This window comes from Triticum aestivum, chromosome 4D (genome assembly GCF_018294505.1).
Source record: "Triticum aestivum cultivar Chinese Spring chromosome 4D, IWGSC CS RefSeq v2.1, whole genome shotgun sequence".
Lineage (NCBI taxonomy): Eukaryota > Viridiplantae > Streptophyta > Magnoliopsida > Poales > Poaceae > Triticum > Triticum aestivum.
The window spans coordinates 68,859,710-68,879,294 of NC_057805.1; the positions used below are offsets into that span (position 1 = coordinate 68,859,710).

Here is a 19,585-nt window from a genome sequence, read left to right on the forward strand (position 1 = left end):
ATGGCCTTTGATAGTTCGATGGCTGTGTGCTCGGCCTCAATGACTGCTGAAACAGCCTGCCATAATTTGGCACTCAAATCTGTTTGCTGAATTAGCTTTACATATATTTCGTTACTTAGATCTGCTCGTCTAAATATCTTGCCATAGCTTTAGACATCGACCTAGGTATTTTTTTGGACTTCATAAAAAAGCATATATGTTTTTCCTGTAATATCTAGTAGAAGAACTAATTTGTATGTCTAACAGATGGACATGACTTGGATAACTTCTGCTCGAAGATTCTCCGCTGCATATGTTGAGGGGGTTGAAAACTTCATGAACTTTATCAGAGCTGAGTAAGGTGGTCCGAAATCAGATGTGCTCTGCCCGTGTAGCAGTTGTATGAATTCAGTTACAAGACCCCAGTCAACTGTGCAAAATCATCTACACTTGTATGGGATGTCGGTCACATATACTAGGTGGGTTCATCATGGTGAAGCTATGAACGTCAATGTTATTGACTACATGGAAGCAGCAGATCACCATCTTGATCTGCCTGATGCTCAGGTGGAAGAGGAGGAGGAGGTGGTGGTGGCGGAGCCAGTGAGTTTGACCAACATTGAAACAATGCTACGAAATGCTCGTGCATTCCGTGAACTTTCACCTGCAGAAGAAAAACGGTGGGCCCGCATGTTGGAACAATGCAACGTTGCTGTCACCCCAGGAAATAAGCTGTCAGTATTCTCAGCTATGGTCACCTTTCTTCAGGTGAAGACATCTGAGCGGATGCCCAACAAATCATTCGATGCGATGTTGGCTGCTTTCCGCAAATCTTTCCCAGATGCGTCTGAGCTGCCACACACCTACAGTAAAATGAAGAATTTCCTTCGTGCGGTTGGAATTGGATATGATATGATCCATGTTTGTAAGAATAATTGTGTTCTATTCTGGAAGGATTATGCCAACTTAAGTGAATGCCCGAAATGCAAATCATCAAGATGGAAAGATGGCGATGCTGTGAAGAGGATTCCTCATAATGTTCTGAGACATTTTCCAATTACACCAAGATTGCAGAGGTTGTTTCATGATGCTGAAACAAGAGAGGATGTACTGTGGCATTCTAGGAACCAGGAGTACAGAGATCAGAATGTAATGAGCCATCCATCTCATGGTAGTGAGTGGAAAAGCTTCAATGATAAACACAAAGAGTTTGCTGCTGACCCGAGAAACATTAGACTTGGCTTAGCTTCAGATGGATTAAACCCATTTGGCCACCAGAGCGCCACATATAGCATGTGGCCAGTGCTTGTTATCCCTTACAACATGCCTCCAAATGTCTGCACCAAAGAATCAAACTACATGATGGCCTTGCAGTATATCTCCAGTTTCGAGGATCATCGGTGTGTGGTTCTGTTGTGCTGTCGTTGGTATAACCTGTTTTCCAGGATCGCAAAACCCAGAGCTGATGATTATTTCAAATCCATCAATGTCAAGGCGGCGTACCAGACCAACGAGCCTTTTATTTTGGCAAATCAAGCAACACAGATATTTTTCTTGAAAGACACATTTGCACGTAGCGATGACTGGAGAGTATTGCAAAGGTTTGAGCAGAGGAATTCATTTAATGAAGTTGCACAACAAGATGATGCTTACACTGCTCCTGATGTACAAGATAACACAGATGTTCCTAATATCTTTGAGAACCATCACGTCAATGACGCCGGCGAAAAGATTGCCTGTCGTGCTGTGGACATACAAAAGTTGATCAAGAAGAAGCCAACGTTCGAGGACGAAGAAGAAGATGACACCGTGGGGAATTACGATTCAGACTGATACACATGGCGAAGATGTTGACGCTGCTGCTGCGGATGATGATTACATTGCTTTTGTCGTATTTGCCTGTCAAAAGACTTTTTTTATCTACTATGTGAAATTGTGTTTGCTATGACAACTGAAACCTGATGAACATGTTGTTTAGTATTTTGCTGTGAGAACATCACTTGTTATGTATGTTGATTTGTGTTTGGTGATTGTATGACAACTAAAACATGATGACATTGTTGTTTAGTTGTACTCATATTTGGCTGTGAAACTTGAATTTGATGACATAGTTTGTTGTTGGACTGCAATTTGCTCGACATCTTCGAATGAGAACAAAGCTGACCCGACAGGGCCTCTGCTATTTATTTATTTATATGAGCAAAAGGGGATACCCCCTGATTTCCGTTAATAGAAATCATTAGATGTTCACAACACTACACCCAGCCTGCTACACAGGTTTCATTCATTACTAGTTTCAGCAAAGTGCTCATGTCGTAGCCACTGAATACATCACGAGTGCTACATACACTGCAAATAAAGAGACAATCATCCTACAGAGCACATCGATTTTGCCCATTATCTTCACAAGCTCTTTCATCTCCTCATTGCTGTCAAGGCCGTTCAGCAGCTGTTGCTTGGCCATGATCAGAGGAACTGCATCTTTAACCTTCTGCCCTGCATCTTCCTCTTCTGCCGTTCCTTCAGTTACTTGTCCAACACCCCAACCTGCTGGTATTGGGATTCCTCGGCTAACCAAATAATCAGCGTAGTTGCATTCCCCCACAGTAGCAACTTCCCAGAAATACAAATCACACGAATCTTCCCTTTTTGCATGAATCAAATTGGAAGATCATCAACCAAACTATTAAAAAAATCAGCAACTGAAAGCAGCAGAACAACACTTAAACATATTATTACCCCATGATTCGGGCATTTGTAGAAGACTCGGCCAGGGTTGCGGATTGTGGTTGAGACGCGACGGATGACTCTGCGTGATTTGCAGCAGTGGCACCACACCAACGGCAGCGGGTTGCGATGAGCAATCGGCTGCGGTGCGCGTGCCGGCGGGGGTGTGATGAGACCCACAGGCGATGGTACGGGTGGTGACTTGGCGCATATCTAGTTGTTGCCTGCTGAAGAGCAGGTGGACGAGCAGCCAGCGGACATGGTTGCTGCGGCCAGAGCTTCTGATGCTAGGCAGAGTAAGTAGAGAAGAGGAAGCGAACGTTGGATATGTCAGTTTCATTACTTGCAGAGTAGCATAGCACCATATATAGTCATAGTCTAGGTTTGGATTCGAACCAGCTACAGGAGCACGTCTTTCTTTTTTCTAAAACTCGGCAACGTCTCTTTACTGGTACACTAGCTTGTTCTGTACGCCTTCCCAAGTCTTTGATTTTCTTTCCCTTTTTTTTGTGAGGAAGGAAGGAGGACAAAATTGAGAGTTCCTGGGACTCGAACCCAAGACCTCTCGGTTGAAAACCAAGGGTGCTAGTCACTTATGTGGCGAACGTTCCCTGTGAGGAGGACGGCAGACGAACGCATTTTCCTCGCAGTTTTCTTCCTATATATAAAAAAGTATGCTACTTGGTGTCCGCTTAGTCAACAAACGATTGTGCCAACCTTGACCGTTGGATTGACATTCAACGTGTGTCATGTTTCTTCAGTCTCTTCTTCCTCGAGCCGCCAAAGCCAAACCAGCGCCGGCGGGACCGCCTGCTCCCGCCTCCCACGGCTGGCTGTGATCTTCCCCGGCTCCTGTTCGTTCCCGTCCGAGGCCTCACCATCGTCCTCCGCCTTGGTTCGCTCGCCGCGGCGCCGCCCTCCGGTGTTGTCAACATGGTCAACAACCGAGAGGAATAAGGAGATGACTGTACATGCTGAGGATGACAGTAGGGACCCAGCAGCGCGCGTAGTAATTTTGTTTTTTCGGGATGGAGAAGGGTATCAACTGGGTTGTGCGGGACCCGTGGCCCGTCTAGCCCAGGCTTTTATTTCATATGTTTAGCACATGACCAGTCCAGTTTGTTTTTTTCCTTTCTGAAAATGGCTAGCCGGCTATTTTGTTTTTTGTAGAATAACCAACGTAGGCCTACTTGCTTTTCTACGCCCTGCTGGGCCGGAAAACTTTCAAGACGAGGAGGGATGCATTTTGCCCAGAAAATGGGTTATAAGTAATAAGAAATGGGCTATAAGTAATAATAAATGGGCTGTAAAATGAAAAAATACAGCAAACAGGCAATTAGTTCCAAAATACTGTTTTCTTTTGGATTTTGATATTTTAAATTTCATTGTTTTTGTGCGGGTAAAATTTCATTGAATTTAAATTAAGGTATATTTAGATTTAAAATTAATTTGAATCTGGCTAGAAATTTCGGGCTGTATGCTGTTTGGGACAGATTTGGAGGCTGACTTGTGGGTCTACTAGGTTGACGTGTACTTTGGCTTTGTCAACTTAGTCCACAAACGATTCTAGCAGCAGTGACCGTTGGATGTTAATCCAACGGCCGTGCTGCTTCTTCAATATCTGATCTTCTTGCTCCAGCCGCCCAAACCAGCTCCGGTGGGACTGCCTGCTCCTGCCTCCCGTGGCCGGCTGTGCTGCCGCACAGGCTGCACCGCCCCACCCTACTTCATTGCTGGCCAGGCCATTCCTCTACTCACCCACACCTCCTATTATTTTCCGGTGACGGCAGCCGGACCAGTAAACCCTCGTACTCCCCACCGCGTGGGCAACCATTGCCGAGTCTTCCCCGGCTCCGTGTCGTTCCCTTCCTAGGCCTCGCCGTCGTCCACCGCCATGGTGCTCTCAGCGTGGCCTGGTCAACGTGGTCAACGAACGACATCCATCGGCCGTGGACTGTACGCGCAAAATAATGATTCCTCCACCTGACAGCTGGGACCCACCGGAAGGGCCTCTGTATTTCGCGAAAAAACGTTCCCCCCACTGACATGTCGGACCCACCAGCCATATCTTCGCACGCAAGGAAGTGCCTCCTTATTACGCAAAAAAAATGAATACCCCCTGCTAGCTGGGACCCACCATAGTGGGAGGATGACTTGTGGGCCAACTAAGTTGACGGGGATGGAGGGCTTTGTCAACTTAGTCAATATGAACGATTCTAGCTCTAGTGACCGTACAATGTCCATCCAACGGCCATAGTGCTTCTTCAACCTCTGGTCTTCTTGCTCCAGCCGCCCAAAGCAGCGCCGGTCGTGCCGCATGCTCCTGCCTCCCGTGGCCGGCTGTGCTGCCGCGGAGGCCTCACCGCCCCCTACTATTCCCACCGCTGGCCAGGCCCTGCGGCGACGGCAGCCTCACACCGTAGCCGAACCAGTGAACCCTCGTAATCCTCTCCGTGCGGGCTTCCACTTTTGCCGTCGTCCACCGTCGTGGTGCTCTCGGCGCGGCCTGGTCAACGTGGTCAAGTAACGACTTCCATCGAACGTGGAATGTACGTGGAGAGGCTGACAGCTGGGTCCACGGCCGCAGCAAGGAAGTGCCTCCTTATTACGCGGAAAATAATGATTCCTCCACCTGACAGCTGGGACCCACCGGACGGGCCACTGTATTTCGCGGAAAAAACGTTTCCCCCTGACTGTTGGGACCCACCAGCTTCATCTTCGCACACAAGGAAGTGCGTCCGGGCAAAAAAACGATTCGCCCCCCTGACTGCTGGGACCCACCAGCTACACCTTCGCATGCAAGGAAGTGCGTCCGGGCAAAAAAAACAATTCGCCCCCTGACTGCTGGGACCCACCGGCTACATCTTCGCACGGAAGCATCCGGGCAAAAAAACGATTCGCCCCCCTGACTGCTGGGACCCACCAGCTACATCTTTGCAGGCAAGGAAGTGCCTGACAGTCGGGACCCACCTGGTCGAAGCGTACGTAGCGTTGTCATTCTAGTCGCGAACGTGTACGTACATACTGGTCGATGTAGAGGCGCGCACGTGTCGTAGTAGAGGCGCGCATGTGTCGTAGTAGAGGCGCGCACGTAGCATGTACACGTACGTACAGCGGCCAGGGTGCAAGAAAGAAAATACGGCCACGTATGTGTACATACGGACGAGGTCTCGAACGCCTACTCGCGCATACGTACGGCGAGGGCTCGTTGACATGGCTGGGTCGGAACGGAGAAACAGCGTCGTCGTCGTGTTCATGGGGAGGCAACGGAATGCGTCGTGTTCATGGGGAGGCAACGGAATGCGTCGTGTTCATCGGGAGGCAACGGAACACGTGGGAGCCAACCGGCTGGGTCGGAATGGAATGCGTGGTCGTGTTCATCGGGAGGGCTTGGACGAAACAGGCGATGGAAACGAGGCCTGGCGTACTGCAGAACGGAGGAAACGGCCTTGTGTTCGACCGGCCACGTTCGAAACGGGATCCTGTTCATCGGGAGGGGTCTCGCGTACCGCGAAACGGACAAAACGGACCTCCTACGGTCGAAACGGGGGTCCTGTTGATCGGGAGGGGTGTGGCGTACCGCAAAACGGACGAAACAGACCTGCTGCGGTCGAAACGGGGGTCCTGTTGATCGGGAGGGGTGTGGCGTGCCGCAAAACGGACGAAACGAACCTCCTACGGTCGAAACGGGGGTCCTGTTCATCGGGAGGGGTGTGGCGTACCGCAAAACGGGACTCCACGGGATACTGTTCGTCTCCACCGTCGACCTCCTCCAGCCTCCACGGGCTACCGTCGACCTCCTCCAGGCTCCACGGGCTCCTGTTCATCCAGCCTCCACCGCGCGCTACTCCACCGGCTACTGTTCAACCACCCCTCCATGGGCACCCCTCCACCGTCTACTGTTCATCCAGCCCTCCACACCACGGGGTCCTGTTCAACCACCCCTCCACCGTCTACTGTTCATCCAGCCCTCCACACCACGGGGTCCTGTTCAACCACCCCTCCACGGGCACCCCTCCATCGTCTACTGTTCATCCAGCCCTCCACACCACGGGGTCCTGTTCATCTAGAGGCAACGCCACCGCTCACTGTTCATCCAACCCCCCCCGCCCCCAACGCTCACTGTTCATCCAATCGATCGGCTTCAGTTAGCAGCAGTAGCGAAGGAATCGATCGATCGGGTTCAGTTAACAGCCATCGATCGATCGCTCGGGTTCAGTAACGCGTAGCCTGCAGTGCAATCGCTCGGGTTCAGTTAGAGCCCAATGCCTCGCTCGGGTTCAGTTAGAGCCAACGCCTCGCACACGCGCGCGTACGTGTATGAGAGAAACGCGCATCGCTCGGCCCCGACCTCCCACCGTAACCCGGAACTCGCCGAAATTTTCCTCGCCCTCGCTTCTACCACGGTTTTTTCCGTCATGGACGGCCCAAAGAATGTCATGCAGCTGCGTCTCCGGCCCGCCCAGGACGAAAAGCCCATTTTCTATCATGATTTTTTGTCATAGAAGTAGGAGCCCACCACATCAATGATGATACCGGGTTTTGTCACAATTATCGTCATAGAAGTGTCATATGTATGACAGAAAAAATTTCGTTCGCCCCAAAATGTCACGGATGTGTCTTTTTTTTTAGTGATGATGATCATATAACTTCAGATCAAGTTACTACCAAACCTCGTAGGTCAACCAGAGTAAGATCCGCACCAGAGTGGTACGATAATCCTGTTCTGGAGGTCATGTTACTTGACCATGACGATCCTACAAACTATGAGGAAGCGATGATGAGCCCAGATTCCGCAAAATGGCTTGAGGCCATGAAATCTGAGAAGGGATCCATGTATGAGAACAAAGTGTGGACTTTGGTTGACTTGCCTGATGATCGGCAAGCCATCGAGAATAAATGGATTTTCAAGAAGAAGACTAACGCTGACGGTAATGTTACTGTCTACAAAGGTCGACTTGTTGCGAAAGGTTTTCGACAAGTACAAGGAGTTGACTACGATGAGACCTTCTCACCCGTAGTGATGCTTAAGTCCATTCGAATCATGTTAGCAATTGCTGCATTTTATGATTATGAAATTTGGCAAATGGATGTAAAGACTGCATTCCTGAATGGATTTCTGGAAGAAGAGTTGTATATGATGCAACCTGAATGTTTTATCGATCCAAAGGATGCTAACAAAGTGTGCAAGCTCCAGCGATCCATTTATGGACTAGTGCAAGCATCTCGGAGTTGGAATAAACGTTTTGATAGTGTGATCAAAGCATATGGTTTTATACAGACTTTTGGAGAAGCCTGTATTTACAAGAAAGTGAGTGGGAGCTCTGTAGCATCTCTAATATTATATGTGGATGACATATTGTTGATTGGAAATGATATAGAATTTCTGGATAGCATAAAAGGATACTTGAACAAGAGTTTTTCAATGAAAGACCTTGGTGAAGCTGCTTATATATTGGGCATCAAGATCCATAGAGATAGATCAAGACGCTTAATTGGACTTTCACAAAGCACATACCTTGATAAAGTTTTGAAAAAGTTCAAAATGGATCAAGCAAAGAAAGGGTTCTTACCTTGTTACAAGGTGTGAAGTTGAGTCAGACTCAATGCCCGACCACTGCAGAAGATAGAGAGAAAATGAAAGGTGTTCCCTATGCTTCAGCCATAGGCTCTATCATGTATGTAATGCTGTATGCCATACCTGATGTGTGCTTTGCTATTAGTTTAGCAGGGAGGTACCAAAGTAATCTAGGAGTAGATCACTGGACAACGGTCAAGAACATCCTGAAATACCTGAAAAGGACTAAGGATATGTTTCTCATTTATGGAGGTGACAAAGAGCTCGTCGTAAATGGTTACGTCGATGCAAGTTTTGACACTGATCTGGATGACTCCAAGTCACAAACCAAATACGTGTTTATATTGAACGGTGGAGCTGTCAGTTGGTGCAGTTCTAAGCAAAGCGTAGTGGCGGGATCTACGTGCGAAGCGGAGTACATAGCTGCTTCAGAAGCAACAAATGAAGGAGTCTGGATGAAGGAGTTCATATCCGATCTAGGTGTCATACCTAGTGCATCGGGTCCAATGAAAATCTTTTGTGACAACACTGGTGCAATTGCCTTGGCAAAGGAATCCAGATTTCACAAGAGAACCAAGCACATCAAGAGACGCTTCAATTCCATTTGCGATCATGTCAAGGAGGGAGACATAGAGATCTGCAAGATACATACGGATCCGAATGTTGCAGACCCGTTGACTAAGCCTCTCTCACGAGCAAAACATGATCAGCACCAAGACTCCATGGGTGTTAGAATCATTTACTCTGTATCTAGATTATTGACTCTAGTGCAAGTGGGAGACTGAAGGAAATATGCACTAGAGGCAATAATAAAGTTGTTATTTATATTTCCTTATATCATGATAAATGTTTATTATTCATGCTAGAATTGTATTAATCGGAAACTTAGTACATGTGTGAATACATAGGCAAACAGAGTGTCACTAGTATGCCTCTACTTGACTAGCTCGTTAATCAAAGATGGTTAAGTTTCCTAGCCATTGACATGAGTTGTCATTTGATGAACGGGATCACATCATTAGAGAATGATGTGATTGACTTGACCCATTCCGTTAGCTTAGCATTTGATCGTTTAGTATATTGCTATTGCTTTCTTCATGACTTATACATGTTCCTATGACTATGAGATTATGCAACTCCCGAATACCGGAGGAACACTTTGTGTGCTACCAAACGTCACAACGTAACTGGGTGATTATAAAGGTGCTCTACAGGTGTCTCCGATGGTACTTGTTGAGTTGGCATAGATCGAGATTAGGATTTGTCACTCCGATTGTCGGAGAGGTATCTCTAGGCCCTCTCGATAATGCACATCATTATAAGCCTTGCAAGCAATGTGACTAACGAGTTAGTTGCGGGATGATGCATTACGGAACGAGTAAAGAGACTTGTCGGTAACGATATTGAGCTAGGTATTGAGATACCGACGATCCAATCTCGGGCAACTAACATACCGATGACAAAGGGAACAACGTATGTTGTTATGCGGTTTGACAGATAAAGATCTTCATAAAATATGTGGGAACCAATATGAGCATCCAGGTTCCGCTATTGGTTATTGATCGGAGATGTGTCTCGGCCATGTCTACATAGTTCTCGAACCCGTAGGGTCCGCACGCTTAACGTTTGGTGACGATCGGTATTATGAGTTTATGTGTTTTGATGTAACGAAGGTAGTTCGGAGTCCCGGATATGTTCACGGACATGACGAGGAGTCTTGAAATGGTTGAGACGTAAAGATCGATATATTGGAAGCCTATGTCTGGACATCGGAATGGTTCCGGGTGAGTTCAGGCATATACCGGAGCACCGGGAGGTTACCGGAACCCTCCGGGAGGTATATGGGCCTTATTGGGCCATAGTGGGAGAGAAGAGAGGGAGGCCTAGGAGGGGGCGCCCCCCAAGCCCAATCCGAACTGGGTGGGGGGCCGACCCCCCTTTCCTTCCCCCTCTCTCCCCCTTCCTTCCACTCCTAGTCCAACTAGGGAAGGGGGGATCCTACTCCCGGTGGGAGTAGGACTCCCCATGGGGCGCGCCATAGGAGGGTCGGCCCTCCCCCTCCTCCACTCCTTTATATACGGGGGAGGGGGCACCCCATAGATACACAAGTTGATCATTGATCTCTTAGCCGTGTGCGGTGCCCTCCTCCACCAAAATCCACCTCGGTCATATCGCCGTAGTGCTTAGGCGAAGCCCTGCGCCGGTAGCTTCATCATCACCGTCTCACGCCGTCGTGCTGACGAAGCTCTCCCTCGACACTCTACTGGATCGTGAGTTCGTGGGACGTCACCGAGCTGAATGTGTGCAGACCGCGGAGGTGCCGTACGTTGGTACTAGGATCGGTCAATCGTGAAGACGTACGACTACATCAACCGCGTTGTCATAACGCTTCCGCTTTCGGTCTATGAGGGATCACCATGATCTTGCGTGTGCGTAGGATTTTTTTTGAAATTACTACGTTCCCCAACATTAGGGCCTCTGGACCCCCCCTTCCACCGCCTTCTGGCACCTATATTTCTGGTTTGTCTGGAAAACTCTAAATGTCGAGGAGTTATTCTGTTTCCGCTGCTGCACCTCTCATTTCGCGGCGATCTAGTTTGAAGGCCTTTTTTGGTACTATCTCAGATGGGAAAGTCATCACTTTGGACATCTCCATCAACTTGAAGGTCACCATGATCACACGTGATTAGTTTTCTTTGGACTATGGGCCCACAAAAGTATCTAGTTGGTTGTCTCAGATATGCTTCTCAATACAACACGTGAGCTGCTCTACATGAGTGTGATCCATCTGATATAATCTTTTGGCGTGTTTGTTGCGGTGTGATGAATTGTCATTTTATGATTAAATTTATCCATGGCTTTTTAAGATCTATTTGATTTATGTGCTACATAATTCTTATTCATATATGCTCTTGGATCTATATATCTTTCTCCGGCCAAGTTTGGCATTTGATCTCCAAGAGAATGTTGTGTATGATAGCTGGGTTCATACTTGCAAGTAATCTACTACAGTGATAAAAAGTGAAAAAGGTTTGTATTGTGATGTTGCCACTAAGGATTAAAAGATGATTGTGTTGTTGTCCTTCGAACGTAGGGCCAAGGCAATATATCATCTACTTCATGTCGTTATACTTAATGCAACACTCTATTTTTACTTGATACTTTAAGGTGCATGTTGGATAGTGGTCTTAGGTGGAGTATTAGCTATAGATGCAATTGGATAACGGTCTATAGATATTGAGATGCGATGCTTATGCCATGTTTTTTTGCAGGTTGCTTATGTCATGTATAATCATATTTATAATCTGTAATTTGTTCAGCACACCGTGCTACCTTTTGAAGAGAAACCACCAGCGAACCTATGCATCTCGGTCCATTCCTATTCCCATTCTTTCAACATGGATCAATGTTCTCTTTTACGGTTCCTTGTTTTTACTTACTTGCTGCAATTAAATTTTTCATACACTAGTGCTTTTGATCATTGTAATTAGCAAAGCGCTGGCAACCTTGCTAGTTTCACTGGGGCCAATAGTTTTTTTGTATGTGTGTAGGTACTTATAATTAGTTGTTCCGCAACTTCTTTTTCAACAAAGGGTGGATTTTATTAACTCTAGAAGCATCAAGCGGATACAAGCATAATGAGAACACACTTGACGTCTGCATATCTAGGATGCATACAGCCAATACCAACACCCATAAAAAACACGTCGGCAAATAATAGTCATACAAGATCAAAATTGTGCCTACGCAAGGAAAAAAGAAAACCCGAAGCGATCAAAACAACGGTCGACAAATTACATCAATGGCCATATTCGCAACAACCATCTCTTGATGCCACAAGGACAACGACGTTTTTCAACAAAAACGCCTTCAAAAAGGGAACAATACTCAAGCGCCGCCATCATTGGATCTAACCAGCGAAGGCCGTAATCTAGGTTTTCATCCTAAAGAACGAGTCCGAGCACATCCAAGCAATGCCTCCAACAAGGTAACAACACAACATCGCCATTGTCAGGTATAACCAACTCGAGCCAGACCTAGGATTTTTTTCCAGAGCTCGAGAGGGAAGCACCACAAAATCAAAGTCAATCATGTGTTGTCATCATCCTAGCAACTACATGTGTTGGGCTAGGAATCCTATCACTATCGCTGCACAATCATACACCTCTACGTCAAGTCGTCGTCCGTTGATTGCATTTCATCACCGAAGCAAACTGGTTGGAGTCGTCAGAACTCACAAAAAAGCCTTCTGACGGCATCCCGCAACGACGGCAATACGTGCCGCCAGCAGCAGCAAGGGCGCTACCATACGCTGGAGCACGCCCCCAGTAGCAGCAATGGTGGCAGTCAGTGGGGGCGTACTCCATCGTCTATAATGGTTCGCCTGCTCAGTCTCAGCCTTGTTCAGAGGGGTAATTGTGTGCACGGGTACATTCATATGGATGAGTACATTCGTATGTGAGGGTCCGCATATACAGTGTATATGTGTTTCGGGAAAGAAAAAAATGAGACACTTCGATTTCATCAAATGGGAGAGAAAACAAGAAATACGGCATTCCCCAGGCACCTCCCCGCAAAACCGTACCCCCAAATTCTCGTTCCTATGGAAGGCAGCTCGTGCCCGGGTAAGACTCAAGACGAGACCAACCGCGCAGGTAGGCTCGGAAGGGCGACGCAAACCCCCCAACTCGCGCCCACCTTCCACCCCAGATCTCGCGGCCGCCGCCGCCGCCGACGAGATGCTCCTTCTCCGTGGCCTCCTCCTCGCCGCGCTCCTCGCCGTCGCGCGGTCGCCCCTGGCGTCCGCCTCCGAGTCTGACCACAAGGTGCGCACCGCGGTCCCACCACCATAGCCCCTCGTGCCCCTATACCCTAGATCCGAGCCTCCCATGCGCATGTCGTCGGGATCCCTCGAGACGCCGTGCCGGATCTGGGCGCAGCCGTGCGTTGTTATCGGTCAATGCTGTCTGGGTGTTGCATGATGAGTTCGAGGTTTTTGCGTGATCTGTCGTTCTGTGATGTGTTGAGTTTCACGCCTGGGATATTGGTAGTACCCTACTTGCTAGAGGAGGGTCTTCGCGGCGTGCTTTGAGAGGCTACTTGACCTTGTTTCCTAGAAGAGTACATTAGAGAGCCGCATTAGGACAAAAGAGGTTTTGGAGCCTTGGTGGTATGGACTTTCGAAATAACTCTGGGCAGGGAAAATGGCTGTAACCGTGATATTGTCCAGTGAATTTGTCAGTCTAGGTGTTTGACTCCTGTATAAGATTTTTTAGATAGACATGAGACTTTGTAAGATGCGATGGCATGCCATAGGTCATAGGTGCATAAGTCTGTTGCATATCATCGAAACTGAATAAAATATCCCAAGGCTATCTTTGGTTGTATTCTGTTGTGCTGCACAGCGTACACTGAATCATGTGATAGTTTAGTTGTGGAGTATATATTTTTTTGTGTGTGAGGGTGGTTGTGGAGCAAGTTTGCTGGTACTATTCCAAGATGAAAATTATCATATACTGAGACAACATTTTGGAATCCACCCTGGAACCAAACAGAGGTCATGGTTTAATGCTTGTCTCTTATTTTCCAGCTAAGGTTTTGTCTACTCTGTAATGTCGCTCAAATATCAAAATATGTAATCATGTGCTGATTAGTGACAAAAATGTTGGGACACATGGTAATTAATTGCAATAGTTAAGCACATGAAAATTTATTTGACCCTAAGAAGAGAATATTTTTGGTGCCTTTAAATTTCTGAGTAATATATTTAAGTTGACGTATACTGCCATAAAAATTGCCATGGGAAAGATGCTTCTTTTATTTTCATTCTGGTCATACTTTAACTGGTCCACAATCCCAAATGTTTTTGAAAGGTGAAGTGCTCTTCACAATCAACAAGTCAGCCATGGAATTTAAATTTTCTCAAATGTTTTTTAATGCTGAAGTGCTCTTCACAGTGAACAAGTCAGGCATGGATCTTAACTTTTATAGTTTCTCTGTTTTTTCTATGTCCTCTTTTGGGTCCTTTGTCATTATGGCGACCAGTGTGTCGAAAGCATATATTTTTCTTCTTCTATATGCTGATATGCAATCATACATGTTTTGCCATTACTAAAGTATTGCAGCTTCTTATATGTCTGTGTGCAGTACAAAATTTCAGAACCAGTTAAGCTCTGGGTAAACAAGGTTGGCCCGTACAATAATCCTCAGGAAACATACAACTATTACAGCCTTCCGTTTTGTCAACCAGCTGAAAACCCTGCACATAAATGGGGTGGACTCGGAGAGGTTCTCGGTGGAAATGAGCTGATTGATAGTCAGATTGATATACAGTTTTTGAGTATGTTGATCTTGTTTGCACATCCTTTTTTTTTTAACTTTTGATTGTGAATTGCTTAAATGCATGTTCTTTCGTACTAAGTGATGATTAATCTCTTTTGTTTCAGAAAATGTGGACAAGGGCCCCATTTGCACAATAGAACTTGATGCTAAGAAGGTTCAGCAATTTACTGATGCCATTGAAAGCTCATACTGGTTTGAGCTTTTCATAGGTACGAAGATTCGTATTTGGTTAATTGTTCTGTGTTGGCTCATATTTTTCTTGTTTTGGATGTGACTTTTGGTTCTGACATTATTTCTACGCAAATTTCTTCCTTTGCCTGCCGTCTGAAACCACCTAGATGATCTGCCATTGTGGGGTAGGTAATTCTAAACTGAAATGGCCCATCTTCCTTTAACGTTTTCTAGCCTTTGCATCATTTTGATAATCAAGTGTGTATTCATCTGAGCAGGTTTTGTTGGGGAGACCGACAAAAACAATGAAAACAAGCACTATCTTTACACACACAAGAATATTGTTGTTAAATACAACGGTAACAGGGTACGTGTTGCACTTATTTGTGATCTTAAACATTAGCGGAAACCTATATATACTTGTTAACTGATTTTCCTTGTAGGTAATTCATGTCAATCTCACTCAAGAGTCACCTAAGCTTCTTGAAGCTGGAAGAAAATTGGACATGACATATTCAGTGAAGTGGGTGCAAACAAATGTGGCATTTGCACGGCGTTTTGAAGTTTACTTGGACTACCCGTTCTTCGAACACCAGGTAATCCTTCTTCACTTTGGTGGCTAGTCTTGAATTTTTAAGAAGGATTTTGGTGGTGTCATTTTCCTCATTGTCATGTTTGATTCTAAAGTGATTTCCAACTTTTCATTTTCAGATTCATTGGTTCTCCATCTTCAATTCTTTCATGATGGTCATTTTCTTAACTGGTTTAGTATCAATGATATTGATGAGAACCCTGAGAAATGATTATGCAAAATATGCTCGTGAAGATGATGATCTTGAGTCACTTGTAAGTACCGAATCTTGGCATTTCTGTTAAATCATGTACTCCTGCTGGACTCCAGTAACATAACTTGTCTCTTTTCACTCTCATGACCTCTTGTGATAGTTTGACCATGGGTCTTACCATATCATTTTAGTATTGTAAAAGTCACAGAAGTATAACATTACAAGAGTATTGAGAAGATGAATCTATCCATCATTTCCATGCAAGGGGTTAAATATCTAGGTATACATAATTAGTTAAACTGTTAAAGTAGTAGTGCAGAGCTAGTGAATTTTGTAGCCTGGCGAAGCCACAAGCCTAGGATTATGATATATGGCTAATAAGCCACATCAATGCGTTCCACTGCTGTAAACATCAATCTGGTTGATTCCCACACTGGCATTTGATTGTGACTTGCATAAATATTTGAATACACGCAACAAATCAGTTGCCATGATTCTCATCGATTTCACTTGATCCACGTGTTAAGCTATGATTTCCTTTCAGGAAAGGGATGTTAGTGAGGAATCTGGATGGAAGCTTGTTCATGGAGATGTATTTCGACCTCCACGCAACCTAATGTTTCTGTCTGCTGTTGTTGGCATTGGCACTCAGATGGCAGCTCTTATCCTGCTTGTTATTGTACTTGCCATTGTTGGTATGCTTTATGTTGGGTAAGCTCAAGACCAGCTTTCACATCTAATTTTTTCTGCAGTGCTTTTGCAGAATGTAGCAGGTACATAGTTGCAAGTAGTTTAGGATCCATGGATATGTTTATCTGTAAATCAGTTCATACACATTTCCAAAGGTGCCAAAGATTACATATTATCAATGAATGAACATATGTAGTGTCTTATCCGCTGCATTCACACGAAGGTGCAGACTAGGATATCTGGATATGGTATAGAAATTAAACATGCTGTTATCTTTAATATGCAGATTTACCAATGCGCAAGGCAGCAGCAAGCTAGGGCTGATAGCCAGTTAAGAATAAGATAAATAATTGTGTTTTTAAATAGGAATAGGAGATTGGGCTCTCCGATTTGTAAAATGCATGAATAGGGAATTGTAATTTCATGGCTTCTCACATTTCTCCAAAAATCTTTTGAATCAAAGAGCCCCAGATTGATTTCCCTAGAGAGAAGACTTGTTTAGATTTGGTTGTTAGGATCCTGCTCTATAAAGTAGTCTATACACATAGTTGGATTAAGCAAGAAAATGAATATATTTTTAGTTATTCTTCCTGCCTTTCCTCCATGTGGGCTGAGTGCTGATCACTTCCCTAACACACATCTTAGATCTGTAATATTCATTTCTTGCCAAGGTAGGAGACCTGGATAAAATTGCCAGGTTTGCGTTATCCAGGAATAACATTTGTTAAAGTAGCTCTGTAGACTTCTTGGTGCAGTGGTCTTATTACTGGGAATGCACAACTCTATATACCATAGCATGGTGTTCAAAATTTCTGAAATTCTGAAGTGAGAAGAAAAGGCACATTTACCATTTCAGCCTAGAGAACATGAAAATCAGTAAAGATACAAAGTTTACTTCTTTAATCATGTGAACTAACTGAATATACAACTGATCTTGGATTTTGTAATAATGTTTAGCTAGTATCAGTTTCCATTATCTTTTTCACGCAACTGAAATATTATGCTCTATTTGCCAGAGAAGGAGCAAACATCACAACCTTACTGTGTTCTGATGACCAGACATATTTCATTTTCTAATGTAAAAAATGAGCATTCAGCTAGTATGAGTTTCCATTAGTGTTTCCCCCCTTACTGATACATTGTACTCTATTTGTCAGACGAGGAGCTATTATCACAACCTTTATCGTGTGCTACGCGCTTACATCTTTCATTTCTGGATATGTTAGTGGCGGCCTCTACTCAAGGAACGGCGGTATGGTCCTCCACATGTTTTTGTTCTTATTTCCTCGGTAGAATTTCCCTATGTTATTCTGCTATCCTGAGTTGATTCCTGAGTTTGAGAGTCACCAGTTCCTCTGTTCTTTATCTTAACTGTGGATTCCTTGATTCGGCAGGCAAAAACTGGATAAAGTCTATGGTCCTTACCGCGTCCCTTTTTCCATTCTTGTGCTTTTCAATTGGATTAGTGTTGAACACCATTGCTATCTTCTACCATTCATTAGCGGCTATACCATTTGGTACAATGGTTGTCATATTTGTCCTCTGGGCTTTTATCTCTTTCCCACTGGTGCTATTGGGAACAGTAGTTGGTCGAAACTGGAGTGGTGCTCCCAATAACCCATGCCGTGTGAAGACAATCCCACGTCCTATTCCTGAGAAGAAGTGGTACCTAACACCTTCTGTTATCTCATTGATGGGTGGGCTTCTTCCCTTCGGCAGCATTTTCATCGAGATGTACTTCGTATTCACTTCATTCTGGAACTACAAGGTAAAAAGAGCAGTATGTTGGTGAACTTTGCTGTGAAGTAAATATGTCTATGCACTTCTATTTGAGTTTCATGTTGTTTAAATTGATGGATAATTGACAGCTTCTTTTGCCCTTTGCAGGTGTACTATGTTTATGGCTTCATGTTGCTAGTCTTTGTCATCCTCCTAATCGTAACAGTATGTGTCACTATTGTGGGCACTTATTTCTTGTTGAATGCCGAGAACTATCATTGGCAATGGACATCGTTCTTCTCGGCTGCATCAACCGCCTTGTATGTATATCTATACGCTATATACTATTATCACGTGAAGACAAAGATGTCAGGCTTTTTCCAGACTAGCTTCTACTTCGGCTACACGTTGATGTTCTGTCTGGGGCTAGGCATACTTTGTGGTGAGCTTTGAAACTTAACTGTGGTTATTCTGTTTCAAATCAGTATCTGGTCTCTTTTGACCGTTATTTGACGTCTGACACTGTTTTTATTTAGGTGCTATCGGCTATCTGGGGTCAACTCTGTTTGTCAGGAGAATCTACAGAAACATCAAATGCGACTAAACTACTACTCCGATTCTGTAGGCTATTAGCACTTAGCAGATCATGTGTTGTTGAGTAACGCTTCTAAGATTCTAATTAACTTTTGGAAACTATACAGGAGGTGGTTCTCCCTTCGTTTACCTTAATATACTTTTATTTTGGTCTATATCTACCCCCGTCATCAAAACTGGCCCCATAAATGTATACCTATATTAGTTCAGGAATTAGTCTCAGTACTGGGATTTACATCTACCTTTATCTTTTTAGGGCGGCCCTCTAGTTTATGTTCATTGATGCAGTGCAGATTCCGCTGAACCTAGATGTGCCCCTACAATGGGTTGCAGCATTCAGATTCCGTTTTATGTCGTATATAAAAGCAAACTAGTAATACGCTAATGCTACAGTCTGAATGAGTAGCCCCCGTTGAACTGTAAGCCAACCAGTTTGAGATGTGCCCCTTCGTTTGCTGGTTTTCATTTGCGATCGAGCAGAACTGTTAGCCAACCAGGTCAAACGAGATAACCTTTAGCTTGCTGACGGTACTATATTTGTTACTCCTATTTCAGTTAGCTGTGACTGCACTCTGCAGTGACCATGTGCTGAATTGTTTTTGTAATACCAATAAATGTTTGTGTTATTTTCGTAAGTGTACATTTTATTCAAGGACTACGATGACAGAGGGAAACTTGTGTAACATTGGATCCCACATGGATCCTAGACGCGAGGATGATATGGGTGGTATAGTTTTGTTCCTTGAAAACCTAACATCTCGCCAGAGGCAACTAGGGTTTCAAGGGGATATTTCGGTGCACGTGCTGGCCAGTGAAAAAGAATCAGCTGCACAAGACAAGCGTGAGGAACACAATGTGAGAAAGAATACAGACGAGTTCTCGTGACGCCATTTCTCGGGAGGTTGTTGTTGGCGCCGGTGATGGTGGACCAAGCTTAATTACCTATTTAGGGAATTGTAGAAAAAAAAAATTCTCTAGATATGCAACTAGATGAATAATC

The 19,585-nt window shown here is 45.0% G+C and overlaps 1 protein-coding gene across 1 annotated transcript; it reads left to right on the forward strand.

The window, feature by feature from the left end:
• Positions 1–12,847: 12,847 nt before the first annotated feature.
• Positions 12,848–18,740, forward strand: LOC123096269 (transmembrane 9 superfamily member 1). Its single transcript, XM_044517955.1, has 12 exons — positions 12,848–13,110; positions 14,432–14,624; positions 14,731–14,835; positions 14,965–14,982; positions 15,076–15,164; positions 15,241–15,393; positions 15,509–15,643; positions 16,127–16,293; positions 17,430–17,524; positions 17,667–18,040; positions 18,160–18,433; positions 18,528–18,740. The coding sequence occupies exons 1-12, from the start codon at positions 13,024–13,026 to the stop codon at positions 18,593–18,595; spliced, it is 1,758 nt and encodes a 585-aa protein (XP_044373890.1). The 5' UTR covers positions 12,848–13,023; the 3' UTR covers positions 18,596–18,740.
• Positions 18,741–19,585: the final 845 nt, after the last annotated feature.